Consider the following 17,666-nt stretch of genomic DNA (forward strand, 5'->3'; position numbering starts at 1 on the left):
TATATCCGTCTTCTGAAGTTACTGAGTTAACATATTTAAATTTAATTTTTAATTTCCACTGCCACCTCCAACTACACCTTCTCAAGATTACCGAAAATGGAAGCTTGGGTTCAGTTCCTTCAGTTATCTTCCTTTGAATTTCTAAAGCCTTGCTCAAGAAACTTGAGCAAACAAAACAAACTTCTTATTGATAGAATGTACTAGAAAGGTAGCTTTTTTAATTTTAATATGTCATTACTATTTTGAAACTCCTAAATTAAAAAGTAAAAACTAATATGAAAAGTGTGTTACGAGGATTAATTACAATCATTGTATCTGGGGCAATTTGATTCATGTTATTTAAACTATTACTTAATAAAAATCTGTTCCTCTGGGATATTTTATTATTATTTTTAATGTTTATTTTGAGAGAAAGAGAGTGGGCCTGCACTCGCAGGGGAGGGGCAGAGAGAGAGAGAGGGAGAGAGAGAGAATCTCAAGCAGTTCTCCACGCCCAGCGCACAGCCTGATGCGGGGCTCCATTCCACGAACCGTGAGATCACCACCTGAGCCAAAGCCAAGAGTCTGGGCACTCAACCAACTGAGCCACCCAGGCACCCCTGGGAGATTTTATTTTAACATTTGACTTTCTGTATTGCTTTAACTTCTCCAACTTATTTAGTGTATGTACTTCCCTCCCCAGATACTGTTGGAAGAGAATGACTTTAGATGGTTATTCATGCTAATGCTTTTCATTATTACTATATCCTTAACACAGATTCAAAGACTGTTAAAATTTTACTTTTATGTCTTTAAAATCTTTGGTTTAAACGGCTTCATAGTGATCTGGACTTTTAATTTGTCAAAGCTCGCTGAAGCAGTTAATTTTTAATCTTTACAGAAGTGAGAGATTAGAAATCCAGTTGTTCATGAATGCTCTCTTTGCTCCATTCCACTGGCCTCCTGTGCCTCAAATGTCAAATAAGCATCCACTCCAGGCCTTTTCTCTTGGGTTCCCTCGGCCTCGGCTGTCTTTTTCCAGATGGCGCAAAGCTTGTTTGTACTGCATTTTGATCCCTGTTTAGATTCAGATCCTTGCTTAATGTTACTTTATCAGGGTCCTTTCCTGATGATCTTAATATGTATTCATTCATTCCGCTTTCTTTCCTGTTTCTTCCTCCTCCTTCCCTTCATTCCTTTTACTCTATATTTTATCCCCATGCTTTTACATTTTTTTCCTCAGAGTACTTGTCTACATGACAGTATGTTGTGTATATCTGTGTATGTATTGTGTTTCCTCCCTGTACCCTCAGTGTAACTTCTGTGAGAACAGAAACTTAAGTTTTTTCAAAGTTGTATCCTCAGGACCTAGAATAGTGCCTTACATAGTAGGTGCTTAAATATTTTTGAAAGATGAATGTGATATTTGGAAGATAATCAGTAAATCATGTTATTCTCAGTACTTTATGAAGATGAAAAAGAAAGGATCCCTGATAGGAAGCAAGCTGTTGATTTAATGAGATATAGATTTGAACATATTCCCTTTCTCTGTCTCACTATTTTGTCTTAGATGCTGTGTTAGGCCCAGAGGCTGTATATGTGAATAAGAAGTTCTATATATGGATTGTTGTATGTTTTTGATAAAATTCTCTTATATAATAGCATGTATTTAATCTGTAATGCCAGGTAACTTAGTTTTTCTTATTGCTAACATTTATAAGTCCATAATTGAAAACAATACTGTATTATCTTGTATTTCGTATATCTGCACAATATTCCATGAACAAAAACCTAATAATTAAACTCTTACAGTTTTGTGAGGGATTTACTGTCCATTCCACTGCTTATCTGGCAGGAGCTGTTCAGCCTGAGCTCAAAACCATTCTAATGATGGAAAACTCCCTTTCTTCTAAGCAGTTTATTCTGCCTTTGGGAGGCCTCTGGTTATTAAAAAAAAAAAAAAAAAAGTTTGTCTCTATTTTAAGCCAAAATCTGTTGCTTCCACTTAACTGGTTCTAATTATATCCCATGGAGGATGTATTGAATAAGTGTAATCTTTCTTGTGATAGGCCTTCAATTTTTTGAAAACCCACCAGATTCTCTCTGACATTTCAGTTTTCCAGGCTGAGAATCCCTAGTAAGCTATCTGATAATGATACCCATTTACCATTCTGGTCATTTCCCAAGAATCCATTTGAGTTTGCTTATGTATTTGTAAGAGGTGGTACCTAGAAATGAAAGCTGTGGCTCTCTTTATTGCATAGGAGAGCTGTACTGTCCTCTTTAGTACTTGATTTCTTATTTTATTGCATCTTTATGATTTTAAGTTTTTCCCTAACCACTTCACACTTCATCTCATTTGACTTAGTAACGAAAATACCTAGTTGCTCCTCTTCCATTCCACCTTCCACCATTCCACCTTCCACAAGTGGTATTGGCAAATCATATCTCATGCCTGCTTTATTTTGTAGTTTATGTTTTCTTGGTGTTTTGCCCACCCAATCCTCTTCAACCCCCAACACACACATACACACACAGACACAAGGGTAATTGGAGTTGGGGCGCTCTGTGGTTAACTTGATGTTTTATTGGCAGATTATGTACTTGCTGGGTTGAGAAGTACTTATGGAACATAGAATCGGGGAATTTGACCTGTTTTCTAAGATGGGGATGAAGTCTGTCACTAACTCTTCTTTGTACTTAAACATTCTCAAAATTTGTTCTTTCTTTGTCTTGTGTTTCTGTTCTGAAAGGAGATTTCAGTCTCACTTTTCTTTCATTGTTGTTGGAATGCTAGTTACATAGCACAGGGTAAAGTCTAGCTCTGAGAAGATACATTCATTCAGACTGCAAACCTGTCATCAGCAGTGGCAACTGGTGCAGTAAAGTACCGCATAGACAATCTTGCTTGCCATGGAGACTTTTTTTGTTTTTAAATAACTCCTTACTATCTTAATATGATTTTCTTTTGATTAGGCAATTTAAACATTTTTACTGCATTAATTTTGCATAGCAGGTTATTGCAAGGTGTTCTGGTGACGTAGCATTGGCACATTTAATTAAAACAGAAAAGAGAACACATATTTTGCCTTTTCTTTTTGATTTTCTCCTTGTGGCATATTACTAAACCTCTGTAGTTCAGCTATTTTTTTTTACTGAGCTGTAATTTACAAGTACATACCTTTTTTTATTTTTAAAAATATTTAAATATGAAATGACTTATAGGATTTAAGAAAAATTGCCTCTCAAGTATAAATTTACCCATTTTGCTGTTAAATGTGAAATTATAAACCTTGCTTCTACCGTAATGTACAACTTAACAGATTTTAGAAAGTAATTTGCCCTTTCAGACTATTTCAAACATTTAGAATTTTGTGTATGGTAGTGGATTTGCTGTGGTTGTTGTGATCTTTATTGACATTTGATTTGACTCACTTGCTTCCTATAGAAGATGTTGAGTAATGACTATTTAGAAATGATTCTGTCCTGCTGTTTTATAAAATTATAGCCTGTAAACCATAATATACAGAAATCCCAAGGGTCTTTTTCTAGATTTTTAGCTGCTAAAATTTTAATTGACTTAAAATGTCCTAGAAAAATAATTCAGTGACAATGAGATAGATTTGGTGTTTAGTTAAGAAAAATATAAAGTCACAGTTAAGTCATTAGAAAGGCCATTATTAAGTTGAACATTCACCACAATCTATCCAGTGTTGAATTAAATTATAGCATTTGGACTCTGTAGAGAGTCTGAATTGGTTTATTAACCAGAGTTGCAATAAAACAGTATAGCACAGTGGTAGTATTATGTATCACAGTGATTTCCAACAAATCAATGTTTGTTTAGCTTGATGTCTGGTTAAGTAAGTGTTTAGTTGACAGTACTTATTCAGGTTACTTAACATGAATAGGTATTGTTTCAGGGTCTCTCATGCAGTATTACCAGATTGCTGGATCTAAGTGTATCCATAGGTACATCATAAGATTATATTTGTCCTATTTCTTTGTGCTTATTTTATCACAGAGATAAATATTTCTATGTTTATTATGATAAAACATGAAAAAAAAACTGCCATAAGTCATTTTGTCTAATTTTTTAAAGGGTTTAAGTAGTCTATTGAAGTAAATTTCAAAGGAAAAGTCTTTAAAAAATCATGTACCGTTGAAACTTTTTTTTTATTCTTGTTTAGGTAATAGTCCATTTCAAGTCTTTGTAAATAAATAGCATTATAGATCTATGAGAAATGTTGACTTACAGTTACTAACAGATTACCCTGAAACTTAATTTAGTAGCACAGCAGACATTTATCAGCTCATGACATTTATCATTCCCGTGTCAGGAAATTAGGAGCAGCTGAGCCGAGTATTTCTGCCTCAGAATCATGAGATTGCAGTTAAGCTGTAGATCAGTTCTGTAGTCTTCTGAAGGTTCACCTGAGACTGTAGAATCAGCTCCCAAGCTCACTCACATGTGGTTACTGGCAAGAGACCCAGTCCTCTGGCTGTTGACTGGAGCTCTTGTTTCATTGCCACATCATACTCTCCTTAAGGCTGCTTGAGTGTCCTTGGAAAATGGCGGCTGATTTCTTCAGAGGTGAATCCAGAAAGAAAACAAGGAGGATGTCACAGTACCTTGTATGTCCTAGTCTCAGAAGGTATACGGTCACTTCTGCTGTTCTGTTTAGTGCTTAAATTTAGTTAAGCACCTAAATTGAGCCCACTCCCCAAAGGGTGGGGAATCAGGCTGTACCTTCTGAAGGGAAGAGTGAAGAATTTGAAGATGTACTTAATTATCACAGCAGTGTAGAACAGGAAGTCTTACAGCATATGGTAAAATGCTGTACTATTTTCTTAATAGAGTAGTTGTCAATTCTGACACTGTATTTAGACTTAACCTGTTCAGCCTTTATGAAACAATGAAGTAAAACATAGGTGGTTGAATTAGGCCTCCTGTTGATTGACCTGCGTTCCGGTTTTTCCATAGGTGTTTCTGTTGTACAACCAAAGCTGTTCACTGTCAGTTTTTAAGATGTACTTTTTGATTCAGTGACATAGGTTATTGCTATACTTTTGTAGAACTGAACAGAATAGAGCTAAATACAGTATCTACAGTTCATAGCACAAACTAGGTTAGTAGATAATAGTGCTTGGCTATTGCTAGTATTTTATTGTTATTCACCCTAACTTGTAAAATGATCATTAGTTAAATAGGTAATAAGCTTAGTTGGAAAACAGTTATCTGGCTTTTTGTGAGAGGGGGCATGGCTCAGACATCAAAAACTTTCTCCCCTCACTCTATTCTTCCTTCACTTAATCCCCACTACCTCCTCCCCCAACTCCAAAAAAAAAAAAACCAATAACCATATTTGTTTATACTTCCACATGTTTATTATTCAAACATAAGCCAATCCAAATATATAATTTTTTCTCTTTTCCCCACACAAATGATAACGTGATACCCAGTTTTTTCTACCTTTTTAAACTTGCTTTATAAACTTAACAAATTGATAGGGAAAATTTCTCTGCTGTAGGAAAACGTCTTCATTCTCTTTTGCATCTTTTTGGTGTATCCCGTTTCCTTGTGTAGATTTGGTATACTGTAGTTTCTTTTTCTAGTCCTCCATAAATGGACATTTGCATTTTTATTTGCAGTCAGTGTGACAGTGAATGACTTGTCCATGTGTCATGTTGAATATGTAAGTATGTCTGTAAAGTACCTTCAGAGAAGGAGACTTGCTGTCATTTGCACTTGTGATTGTAAAGCTGCCACACCTGAGGGACTACCTCTGTCCTCACAGCAGCCAGGGTTTGAAAAAACTGCTTGCATGCTCATATTCTTATCTCTGGACTATATTTTCATATTTTTAGATTTTGCCAACTTAATAACCAAAAATAGTATTTCAGTATATCTTAAGTTTGAATTTCTCTTATGGATGAGGGTGTATTTTTACTCATATTTAGACTTTTTTTTCTGTTTAGCATCTATTTGTATTCTTTGTATTGTCTTCTTTTATGGTTTGGTCTTACTAATTGATAGAAACTCTGCATATTAGTAGAATTCACCGTTTGCAGTGAGTTAAACAATTTGAGCTTTTTAAATTTGTCTTTTGATTCTTTTCATTCTGAAGTTTTTGCCCTTTTTCGTATAATTAAATTATTCTTGTTATGATAACTTGCCATAACTCAGGAGGTCTTCACTAGTCCAGAGTTATAAAATAACTGTCTTGTTTTTTACCTAATACTTTAGTGCCCTTTATAAAATCTAAAGTCATATATTTCTAGACTTTTCTATTATTAAAGTAATATACTATGTAGTGTGTTTTCAGGTTTTACTTTTAGTACCCTCTTTGTCTGGGTTTTCCTAGCTAATTTAGTTCTTGGGATGGAGGGGAAGCCTTTTTGCATTTTTATTGGTGCCACATTAATGTTAGTTTTTGATGTTTCAATACTATTTTTACTTTGTTATAACTTCTCTTTTTAATGATAGTAAAACCTACTGAGTTTTTAATACATATGTTAGTGTATATTTGGAAGGATACTGAGTAATGGCTACATATATTATGTAAAATATATTACTGTAAGGGAGAACTTCTATTTCTTCATTGCCTTATGGGCTAGATGCTTTTTACATATATTAACTCACTTAACTATCATACTGACTGAAGTCAGTTTTATAACTGGAGTTTTTAGAGTGTCCAATTGTGTATGGCTAAATTTCCTTCAACATTGCTTTTTTTTTTTGTTTCAGCTGTGATGCAGATCCATCAGCCCTAGCAAAATATGTTCTTGCTTTGGTAAAGAAAGACAAAAGTGAAAAAGAGTTAAAGGCATTATGTATTGATCAACTGGATGTATTTCTTCAAAAAGGTAAAATCTTTGGTTTAAAAATACTGGTTTATTTTAATAAATCATTTAAAGCAAAATTTTCCACAATATTAAAGAAACTCAGTAAGAGAATAGGCTCTAATTGTCATAAACCATATCATTACTGATGATGGCTGTATATGGAAACTTTTTTTTCATTAACATCTTTATTCTCTTTCTTAAAGCATGGTGATAATTTTCCTTAAGAGATTAGATAAATGACTGAATGCTTGTTTATTTAAAAATAGCATTGCTTAAGAAACTGCTTTGAATGTTGTCTAGATAGTGCTTCTAACTTTTTTCACTTTGCCACCATTTAGGTAATGGTAATATTTATGTTTGGCACACAGGGCACGGGGTACATGGAGACTAGTCATGGCTGGAAGCAACTGGCCTAGAAGCTCTGGCTATCATGTCCCACTCCCTGAAATTGAATGGATTAGTATTACTATAGGATTTGTGCCATGGCACACTTGTTGGAAAGCTCTTGGTCTTAGTATTCTAGATTTATAAAAGTCAGTGTATATTTCATCATATTGGACACTGATGTGTAGAGGGGGAAAATTGATATCTTAGCAAATCTCTTTAATCTGTGGTTTTTTGGTTTTATATTTAGAGACACAAATATTTGTGGAAAAACTTTTTGATGCTGTGAATACAAAGAGTTATCTACCTCCTCCAGAGCAGCCATCATCAGGAAGCTTAAAGGTAGAATTTTTTCAGCACCAAGAAAAAGATATAAAAAAAGAAGAGGTAAGGATTTGTGTTAAACCTTAGATGTTCTTTAAAAGCATGTTAGGAATGGGGCGCATGGGTGGCTCCATTGATTAAATGTCTGACTTCGGCTCAGGTCATGATCTTGTAGTTCATGAACAAGTTCGAGCCTCGCATCCAGTTCTGTGCTGACAGCTCAGAAGCTGGAACCTGCTTTAGATCCTTCGTCTCCCTTTCTCTCTCTGCCCCTCTCCCACTCATGGTCTGTCTGTCTCTCTCCCTCTCTTAAAAATAAACATTAAAAAGTTTTTTGAAAAACATATAAGGAATAATTAAGCTGAATTTTATTTTTTTGTACTTGTGTCAAGATTCCTCAAGAACATCCCTTGGAGCACTCATAGGATTTAGCCTGTAGTCATACTCATGGCTGTGATTTCTTACAGCAAAATCAGCACAGGGAGAAAGTGGGTGTTGCAGAGTCTGGGGGAAAACAGGCACAAGCTTCCATTAGCTTCTCCCAGGGGAGTCACTGAAGATCTTAACAAGTAGTTCAACACATATGAACCAGGAAGCTCTTAGCGACTCAGTGCCCAGGGTTTCTATTTAGGGCTGGTCACAAATGTGCCTTCTGCCTGCTGTGTACCAGCATTCCAAATTCCCAGAGGAAAGCGTGTGTTCAGCCTAAAACCATATTATTTCCACAAACAATCAGGCATTCAGTGAGCTGCTATTGTCAGGGAATGATGGGAACCCTCCAGAAATCAAAGTTCACAGATACCAGCCAAGAGCTTATCTTATAATAAGGAGGCCTTTCTGAGGCTAATAGTCTCAGGCTTACTTTTAACTCTTTTATGCATAGTATCTTAAAGCTACGGACTTGCATAAAAGAAGGCTTTTGAACAGTGTTTCTCAAAGTTTGGCCTATTGATAGGGTCTCCATTTGTCATCCAACGTAGGACACTTTTGACAGTGAGAGGCCCTTACCCAGAGGAGTATTGGAACAACTGGCATAAACTGAGACACAGTTACATTATCCTGCAGACTGCCTGCATCAGAATGTCTTAGAGTGCTGGCTAAAAATGGAAAACCTTGAGCCCTGTTATATTTACAGAAGCCACATGTTCAATATTTCCTCTATTTGTTTATCCTCTAAATCTTTTTTTCTAGGAACACCTGTTAAGGTCTTATGTAACCTGTGTTGTAGACAGTACAGCATGGAAAATTCTGGCTTCAGAAGAATAGCGTTGATAAAAGGAATATTTTCCAGTGGTGCTTTCTGTTAATAAAGTGATAAGAATAGAGGTCCCTTGTAGGAAGAAGGAATATATAGCTGCCATACTGCTATGAGAAACTTGAAGAACGGTTTCACCTTATTTATTGTTTTCTCATATGTCTCTTTTTCTGACTTGGTTAGCTCTTTTTTTTTTTTTTTTTTTTANTCTTTTTTTTTTTTTTTTTTTTTAATTTTTAAAATGTTTATTTACTTTTGAGAGAAAGAGACAGAGCACAAGTGGGGGAAGAGACAGAAAGAGAGAGGCAGACACACAGAATCCGAAGTAGGCGCCAGCCTCTGTGCTGTCAGCACAGAGCCCGATGCAGGGCTTGAACTCACAGACACTGAGATCATGACCTGAGCCAGAGTTTGACGCTTAACCAACTGAGCCACCCAGGCGCCTCTTGACTTGGTTAGTTCTAATGTATTCTCCTATATTTCCTAATGTGTTTGGTGCCAGACCAAATTCATGAAACCGAACCATGAATGTATGTTGGAATTTTGAAAGAAGAATAAAAATGGCTTTAGACTAATAATGTTAAAATGAGGACACTTGTCTAAGTGTTCTTTCACAACTGTTATTATCTAAGATAAACATTTTTGAGTCTGTTTTGAATTTAGTCTTCAGCAAGCCTTTTTTCTTTCGTTAAATAAAATGGTAATACTTAGAAATTTATTTTAATGCTTTTAGAAGAAAACCGTTTCACTTTTGTGTTTTAATATCAGTTAAATTACTGAAATAGCAATATGGCAAGGAATAACTTGCTAAACTTATGCAAATTTCTCTTTGTATATCAGATCACAAAGGAGGAAGAGCGAGAGAAGAAGTTTTCCAGAAGGCTAAATCATAGTCCTCCCCAGTCAAGTTCCCGATACAGAGAAAATAGGTGATCAATTTATTGAACCATGTTCACTGTTTAGACATTGGAAACCTTTTATATGAATGCTTAGACTGATTATCTTTTGCTAATCTTCTACTGGTCTAGGACAGTGCAGCTCAGTCCTTTCTTACCAAGAATATTTGTGTCAGATTTGTAGGTCCTGGAAGTGAGGTTTAGAAAAATGCTTGGCATACATTAATTATTGCTGTTGTTTTATTTCCAACTTCAAATTCCAGTGAAATCTTAATGTGAGAACTTTTTTTGCATGAAGTTTTCCTTTAGTGTGAATAAATTATTTTTTCCCACTAAGTCTTCAAAAACATTTAGAGGGCAATATATGTGATACATGCCTGTAAGTATGAGGTTAAAATGACAAGACAATATGTTCTATATGACATGATGTATAGATGCTAAATGTAACAATGTCTTTGTGTATAAGACTAAGGACTGAGTTATTTGAGAGGGTTTTTTTTTTTCCCATTAAATAGGTTTTAGAGTTCTTGAGCAGATCATGTTCAGTTTTTCAGTTTGAGTTTCCTATATTTGTGGTGGGATAAAGAATCATAATGTTATAAGAGTTAAATATTGCTTTTTCTTTAATGATTTTTTTCCTGTATTCACTTAAAAATTATTTCCCTAAAAGTGATCATTTGTTTCTTTAGAAGTCGTGATGAGAGGAAAAAAGATGATCGTTCTCGGAAAAGAGATTATGACCGAAACCCTCCTCGAAGAGACTCCTACAGAGACCGGTACAATCGAAGGCGAGGCCGAAGTCGCAGTTACAGCAGGAGTCGGAGTCGAAGTTGGAGTAAAGAGAGGCTTCGTGACAGGGACAGGGATAGAAGCAGGACCAGAAGCAGAAGCAGGACACGAAGCCGGGGTAAGTAACTCATAAATATGTATGTTCTGATCAGCATTCTTCTGTTGTGAAAAGCTGTATTTGAGTGGTTTAAAAATGGTTTTAATTTTTGTCAGTGTAGTCTTCATTTTTTCCATTTTGATGTATTTTGTGGTCCAAGTAAATGCTGTTTTAAAAATTTCTTCAAAAAATTTTACTTCCTGCAAACTATAACCATAGTGAATCACCATTGCGTGCCTATCAGAATGACTGAAAGTGAAAAGGCTGACTATCTAGTCTTAGTAAAGTAAGGGTAGAGATAAATTAAACTCTTTGGAAAATACTTTCATATTATCTTAAAAATTCAATTTACATGTACTGAATGACCCAGCCAGCCCCACTCCTGAGGATTTAAGTAAGAGAAACAAAAGTGTATTTCTACACAGAGACTACATGAGGACATCATGCATAGTACATGTGCATCATGGTACGTTCCTTTGTAATAGCCAAAAACTAGAAACAACTCAGATATCATGTGAATGGGCAAACTGTGATGTATCTGTACAGCAGATGCAAAGAACAGAACTTTGGATAACGTGTATGACACAGGATGGATCTCAAAATAATACTGCTGAGTGAAAGAAGCTAGACAAGAAAGAATATGTATATAAAATTTTAGAAAATGCAAATTAGTCTATGGTGATAGGAAAGAAATCTGTGATCACCTGTCATGGAGTAAAGGACAGATGACTTATTAAGGAGCACTTATTAAGATGACTTATTACGAGTATGTATTAGTGCATATATTATTTTGGTTACGGTGTTTGGTCTCACAGGTGTATATATAGATAAAGTTCATTAAATTGTATAAGTATATTGTTTATACCTTAAAATTAAGAAAATAGTTAAAATTCTCATTTCAGATGTATGTATTTGCAAGAATGTCATTTCCAACATAAATAATTTTTCTTCCAGTGTGTATTGAAAGGAAGACACTGTAGGAGATAAAACAACTAAAACACCTTCAAATAAAATACCTTTACTCAAGCTTAGATTTTTTGCTACTGTTTCAGCCTCTATTGTACAGTCACCTTTAGTCATTGGGAGATAATATTTCTATTATACAAAGTCTGCATATAATTTATACTTCTCTACTTTTTCTTAGTGTTTTCCCCTTCTGTGATCTAGGTGTACTAGGCCTTTCTGTATATCGCTTTAGGTAACTAATCTCCTTAATCCTTTTCTCTCTCCTTGGGACCATAGACAGACAGCCCAGTTAATGTTTTTGTTCATGTGTAATATGAACTTTTATCCTTCCTCTTTGCTCATCCATTTCTATCTTCAAACCATAGCTTTCACTACTAATAGTATTAATAGTGTATAGTATTTATTAAAATACTTTAATAAATATTAGGAACTTTAGGTAGGTGACAATTAAATGTTCATCACAGAAAAAATAAGCATACTTTAGTTGTATGTTTTGCGGGCTGAAATTATGCATACTGAGATTGTAGTGAAGAAAATAAATCTCTTTTCTGTAAACAGAAAAAAATGCTTATTAAGTATAGCAACGTGATGTATATAGTTTCGGTCATATTGAAAAGAAACTGCTTATCTTGGAACATTGTGTATTCATTTAGTTGCTTTTAAAAGAAAGGAGGATTGTGTAAAATTTGAACTTTTTTTCTCTTTAGCAAAAATACCACTGTTTTGTAGATTTGGGACTTACTTTTAATAGAGTAGAGTTTTATAAGTCATTTCTATTTTGTTGCAGAACGGGATCTAGTAAAACCTAAATATGACCTGGATAGAACAGATCCACTAGAAAACAATTATACTCCAGTCTCTTCGGTACCCAGTATATCATCTGGTCACTACCCTGTACCTACTTTGAGCAGCACTATTACAGTAATTGCTCCTACTCATCATGGTAATAACACTACCGAAAGTTGGTCTGAATTTCATGAAGACCAAGTGGACCATAACTCGTATGTAAGACCACCAATGCCAAAGAAACGGTGTAGAGACTATGATGGTGAGTCTTTCTACTGTTTCATGATGTATTGAATCAGTATTTCCAGTTGACTAAATTCTGTGAGTCTAGGTTTTATAGTTATTCAAAGACGGTTAACCTATTGGAAATGGTGGTAAATTAGTCTGAGGAGCTTCTTGAATTTGTCAGTATTGTTAAAATAAATCTTCGTTAGTCACCACTGACTGTTGTATGTCAGTTTAAACATATTGCTTATTTACACATAAATCAATACATTTTTGAAGTTTACCGAACAAAAATAATATCTACTGAGTTATTTGAGAATCTGCTACTGAAACATTCTTGACAGAACTTACTTCTTTAGAAGTAAATGCTCATTGGCATGTAAGCAGAACCTAAAAATGTGACTCTCACCTGCATAAGAATTTTATTAATGAAGACTTTTAAAGTTTTACTGTAAAAGTTTGTAATTTATATTAAAGCTGTAGTTGCAATATTCTTAAAGTTTTAAGTAAGATTTAAATGAAATATTTCTAATGACAAAAAGTATGTAAAAGTTTCACATCGTGAAGGGTTTATATTATGTCTTGCTAGCTAAGTAGACTCATTTTAATTTGGTGATATATTTTTTAATGTGTGTGTTAGCTATATTATCTATTTTTTTTAAATGTTTGTTTATTTTTGAGAGAGAGAGCGTGAGCAGGGGAGGGGCAGAGAGAGGAGGAGACACAGAATCAGAAGCAGGCTCCAAGCTGTCAGCACAGTCACAGGGCTCAAACTCACAAACTGCGAGATCATGACTTGAGCCAAAGTCAGATGCTTAACTGACTGAGCCACCCAGGTGCCCCTGTATTATCTACTTTATAATTATTTTATATTACTGGAAATTAGCTCTTGTGTTATATTGAGTTATACTGGCCCAGCATTAAATTTTTTTAATTTTTGAATATCTAACCTTTGTTAACTTATAGAAAATGTATATGTATATATCCACCACTTGCCATATTTCTAATTATTCTTCCTTACAGAAAAAGGTTTCTGTATGAGAGGAGACATGTGCCCTTTTGACCACGGAAGTGACCCTGTAGTTGTAGAAGATGTGAATCTTCCTGGCATGCTGCCTTTCCCAGCACAACCTCCAGTTGTTGAAGGACCACCTCCTCCTGGACTCCCCCCACCTCCACCAATTCTTACACCCCCACCTGTGAATCTGAGACCCCCAGTGCCACCACCAGGCCCATTACCACCCAGCCTTCCACCTGTCACAGGTAATTAAATATATTTGCTTGCTGGTGCCCAATATCTGTCTATTCATAATCTTTTTAAAACATTAATGGTTTGGTGATTACTTTTGTTAAAAATATCTAAAGTAATCCTATAGATGCTTGCTAAACACTGAGAGCCAGATACTCTTATTTAGAATATACTCCCACTTTACAGGCTTTGCCAGACCTATGGTTTACCATGGTTTGGAGTGGCCTTGACTTAATGCACGTCCCTGATGAATCCCAGCTGCCAGTAGTCCTGTATAGCTTATAAGACAGACCCGTTTTGGAATTCATTAACAGGATATTTTACATTGGAAAATTAAATATAGTTGTAAGACTTTGGAGTTTGTAGATATTGTAATTTTGCTGATAAATGAGAATATCATGTTTGGATATACAGTAACTTATTTTATTTGTTTGCTTTCAGATGATATTTCTTATTCTTTGGTTTTGACAGGACCACCACCTCCACTTCCTCCTTTGCAGCCATCTGGCATGGATGCTCCCCCAAACTCCGCAACCAGTTCTGTTCCTACCGTAGTAACGACTGGCATCCATCACCAGCCTCCTCCTGCTCCACCCTCTCTTTTTACTGCAGGTGCAGTTTTGCCCCTCTTTGTATTCATAATGTAATGAAGTTTTAGAGCAGAGTTTTAGGGAGGAATTTAAAGATGTCCAGACTAGCTCTTTTTCTCACTAAAATCATATAGAACAAGATGTAGACATAGTGACTGTATGTTAAATGCAAGTCCTTGTTATTTTTTTTAAAAAAACGAAGATNAGCTCTGAGCTGGCTGTCAGCACAGAGCCCGCGGTGGGGCTTGAACCTTGAGATCATGACCTGAGCCAAAGTCGGACGCTTAACCGACTGCGCCACCCCGGCGCCCCACATTTTCATTTTTATAAAACTAAAATTTCTTTTTAATACATATAGCATGTTAGCTATAAATTAAAATAGAATATGTTGTGTAATGTACTTTTTTACATCAATGTGGAAAAAAAATTACCAAATGGCGTTTTATAATTGTTTTTTAATTACAGTTTTTGTATTACCAGATACATATGACACAGACGGCTACAATCCCGAAGCCCCAAGCATAACAAACACTTCCAGACCTATGTATAGACACAGAGTGCACGCACAGAGGCCTAACTTGATAGGACTGACGTCAGGGGATATGGATTTGCCACCCAGAGGTATTCTGGCTCATCTTCTCTTCTTATCCTTTTCATATCACAAGTGGCAAGACATTTGTAAAGAATATGGTCCTGCATTTACTGGGGTCGAGTAAGGGATGGTGATTAAGCTCTTTTCTCTGATGCTTTGCCCTCTTTTAAGAGAAAAAGTAATGTGTGACTCTTTATTTGTAATCCTGGTGACACTTTATTCTGCCACCAACAGGGAAAGGAATTTCCCAAAAGTACGTATTTTTTGAGGTAGTTTTCTGGGGTATTTTAAATCATTTGCAGTCTTAATTGCTTCATTTAAACTCTTGAAAATAATGCTTTAATTCCTGAAAATAGATTGTTTTCCGCAGATTGGGTAATGAAATTAACTTTACAAACTTGTGCTTGCTAAGCATTTTATATGTAAGAATTTGAAATTAAGCAGAAGGAATTATTTTTTAGGAAGTGACTCATTTGCTTTTAAAATTCTCTTAGACTTTATGATAAAATTTCTAAGTGAGAGAAGAAGATAAGAATTTTGATGATAAAGTCAGAAACCGGGGGCCCTATATACAGACTGCTGGGAGCAAAACTGCTGCTGAGGGTGCAGAGGAGGGAGAGCGCTCACATTAGTTTGAAAGAGGGAGTGTTTGCTCCAGTTAGTATTTGATAATATTATGTAGGCCAATAAAAAAGATCTTTTCCCCTAACTACTACTACAACTAACTTTTAAATCCCATTTTCTTTCTATTCTAGTCTTGCCTTCCTGTCTTTTTTTCCTAGTCAAACAAACAAACAAAAAAAAATGCCTCATTAATCACAAAATAACCCAACTTGTTAAGTGACATTTAATACCTAATGTGGTTTCATAAACTTGTGATTACTATTCTTTGCATTTCTTGATTTGTTTGTTGAAACTATCAAATTCTGAGCATCTCACTTGAGTGTTCAAACAACTTTTTGTAATAGAGATGTGAGGAACATTATATCCGGTTTAATTTATATCATCTTTGACATCAGAGGAAAGCATTGCATGTGGATGCCACCTTTCCATCACACCTTTTAAATTCTCATGGAGGAATTCTAATAGCTATCATTAACAACAATAACTTTAGAAAAAAAGATTTTTTTTTTAACAGTTCTTTGTAAGGGACATAAGATTTCTCATAAATGAAAATTATAAGCCAGTTAAGATTGTGGCTCTTTATCCCTGAAATCCCTTATTTGACTAGTTCAGAGATAACCCTCTCCTTTTGGTCACTAATTAGCACATATTTTCTTTTCAACATATCAGTACTCCTTGCTCTTTCTGGAATCTCCCACATGAAGTCATCTCTTATCTTGCTGCTTTAGAGTGGCATAAATATATGCTACTACAGATTAATCTTTATTAGACCCATTCCAATGCCAGGCAAACTTTCCTGTTGGTGATCACGAGAAGGAAGAGGGATCACACTCCCTGCATATAAATCTTACCGTGTACAAGTTGCACTTACGGTAATTTCAGCTCCCCATGTGTGTAGTTACAAGTTTCAGGAAGTGGCCCTATTGAGAGAGAAATATCTAGTATATATGGTTAGAAATGTGAACACCTTTTCCCATACAATTATTGTACTTAGGGATTATTTTAGTGCTGTTCTTCAGATACATCCCTTACTATTTTTGTGACCTGGTTTAGGAATGTATTTTCCACTAATAACATTGTTTCTCTGTACCACAGAAGTGATTTAGCAGCCCATTTAAATTGGGTAGTGCTTCTACTTCTATTTTCTCAACTTTTTTATTCTATTTCCCCCCAGAATGTTTTCATCTTTTGCCCATTTGGTTTGAAATTTGTTTTCCTGGATGCATAATTAACAGCTTTTTAATATTGTTTATTATATAATACTCTACATTTCTTATAGTCTATAGATGATCTAAATTTAAATTTGTCACGGACTATTATGTGATACTTATATCATTATGTTTCGTATTTTAAACTTGACGAGGAATTATCATTATTAAACAAATGAAAACCTATTGACCTATTGATGCCTTAGAACTCTAGTATAAAAGTGACCAAGAGACTCTGAGAATTGTTCTTTTCAGATTTCTAAGGAGGTAGAGAATTTGATGGATGTTCTCTTGACTGGATATAGGTAGGAATAAGGGCTAAGTGGTTTTTCATTTGCTCTTAATAAAACCAGTGCTGAAAAAAATTTTTTTTTACATTTATTTAATTTTGAGAGACAGAGTGAGACAGTGGGTGAGTAGGAGAAGGGGCAGAGAGAGAGGGAGACACAGAATCTGAAGCAGACTCCAGGCTCTGAGCAAGCTGTCAGCACAGAGCCCTACGTGGGCCTTGAACTCATGAACTGTGAGATCATGAGCTGAAGTCAGATGCTCAACTGACTGAGCCACATAGGCACCTGTCCCCTCCCCATGCTGAAAATTTTAAGCAGGAAAACAATTCATTAAAAGGATATTGGGGGAAAAAGTGTCTATATAACTAATAGACACATTTGCTAATTATATAAAAGAAGAACTTGCTTTTGTTTTTAACATTGTCTTAAATAAATAACCATGAAAGAATCTGATAGAGAATATAGATGAGTGGGAACAAACACATCACAGTGACTGGGGGATGGGAACTTATCATGGTCTCATTTAGTGAACCTTCAAGTAAAGAACATATTAAAGTAAAAAAAAG

At 35.2% G+C, this 17,666-nt stretch overlaps 1 protein-coding gene across 6 annotated transcripts in view; it reads left to right on the top strand.

Annotated features, from left to right (window-relative positions):
* RBM26 (RNA binding motif protein 26) overlaps positions 1–17,666 on the top strand; it is an 82,217-nt gene that overhangs the window by 19,905 nt on the left and 44,646 nt on the right. For 4 of the 6 annotated variants that reach the window (XM_077750055.1, XM_077750056.1, XM_077750052.1 and 1 more), the window contains exons 2-9: positions 6,728–6,846; positions 7,460–7,596; positions 9,629–9,717; positions 10,374–10,591; positions 12,324–12,584; positions 13,571–13,810; positions 14,238–14,408; positions 14,852–15,007. In XM_077750055.1, the coding sequence (XP_077606181.1) occupies positions 6,728–6,846; positions 7,460–7,596; positions 9,629–9,717; positions 10,374–10,591; positions 12,324–12,584; positions 13,571–13,810; positions 14,238–14,408; positions 14,852–15,007 (1,391 nt within the window). The remainder of the gene's footprint in view (positions 1–6,727; positions 6,847–7,459; positions 7,597–9,628; positions 9,718–10,373; positions 10,592–12,323; positions 12,585–13,570; positions 13,811–14,237; positions 14,409–14,851; positions 15,008–17,666) is intronic. The other 2 variants (XM_077750053.1, XM_077750054.1) reach the window with 2 other exon arrangements.

Source organism: Crocuta crocuta, unplaced genomic scaffold, assembly GCF_008692635.1.
Source record: "Crocuta crocuta isolate KB4526 unplaced genomic scaffold, BGI_CrCroc_1.0 scaffold189, whole genome shotgun sequence".
NCBI classification, from domain to species: domain Eukaryota; kingdom Metazoa; phylum Chordata; class Mammalia; order Carnivora; family Hyaenidae; genus Crocuta; species Crocuta crocuta.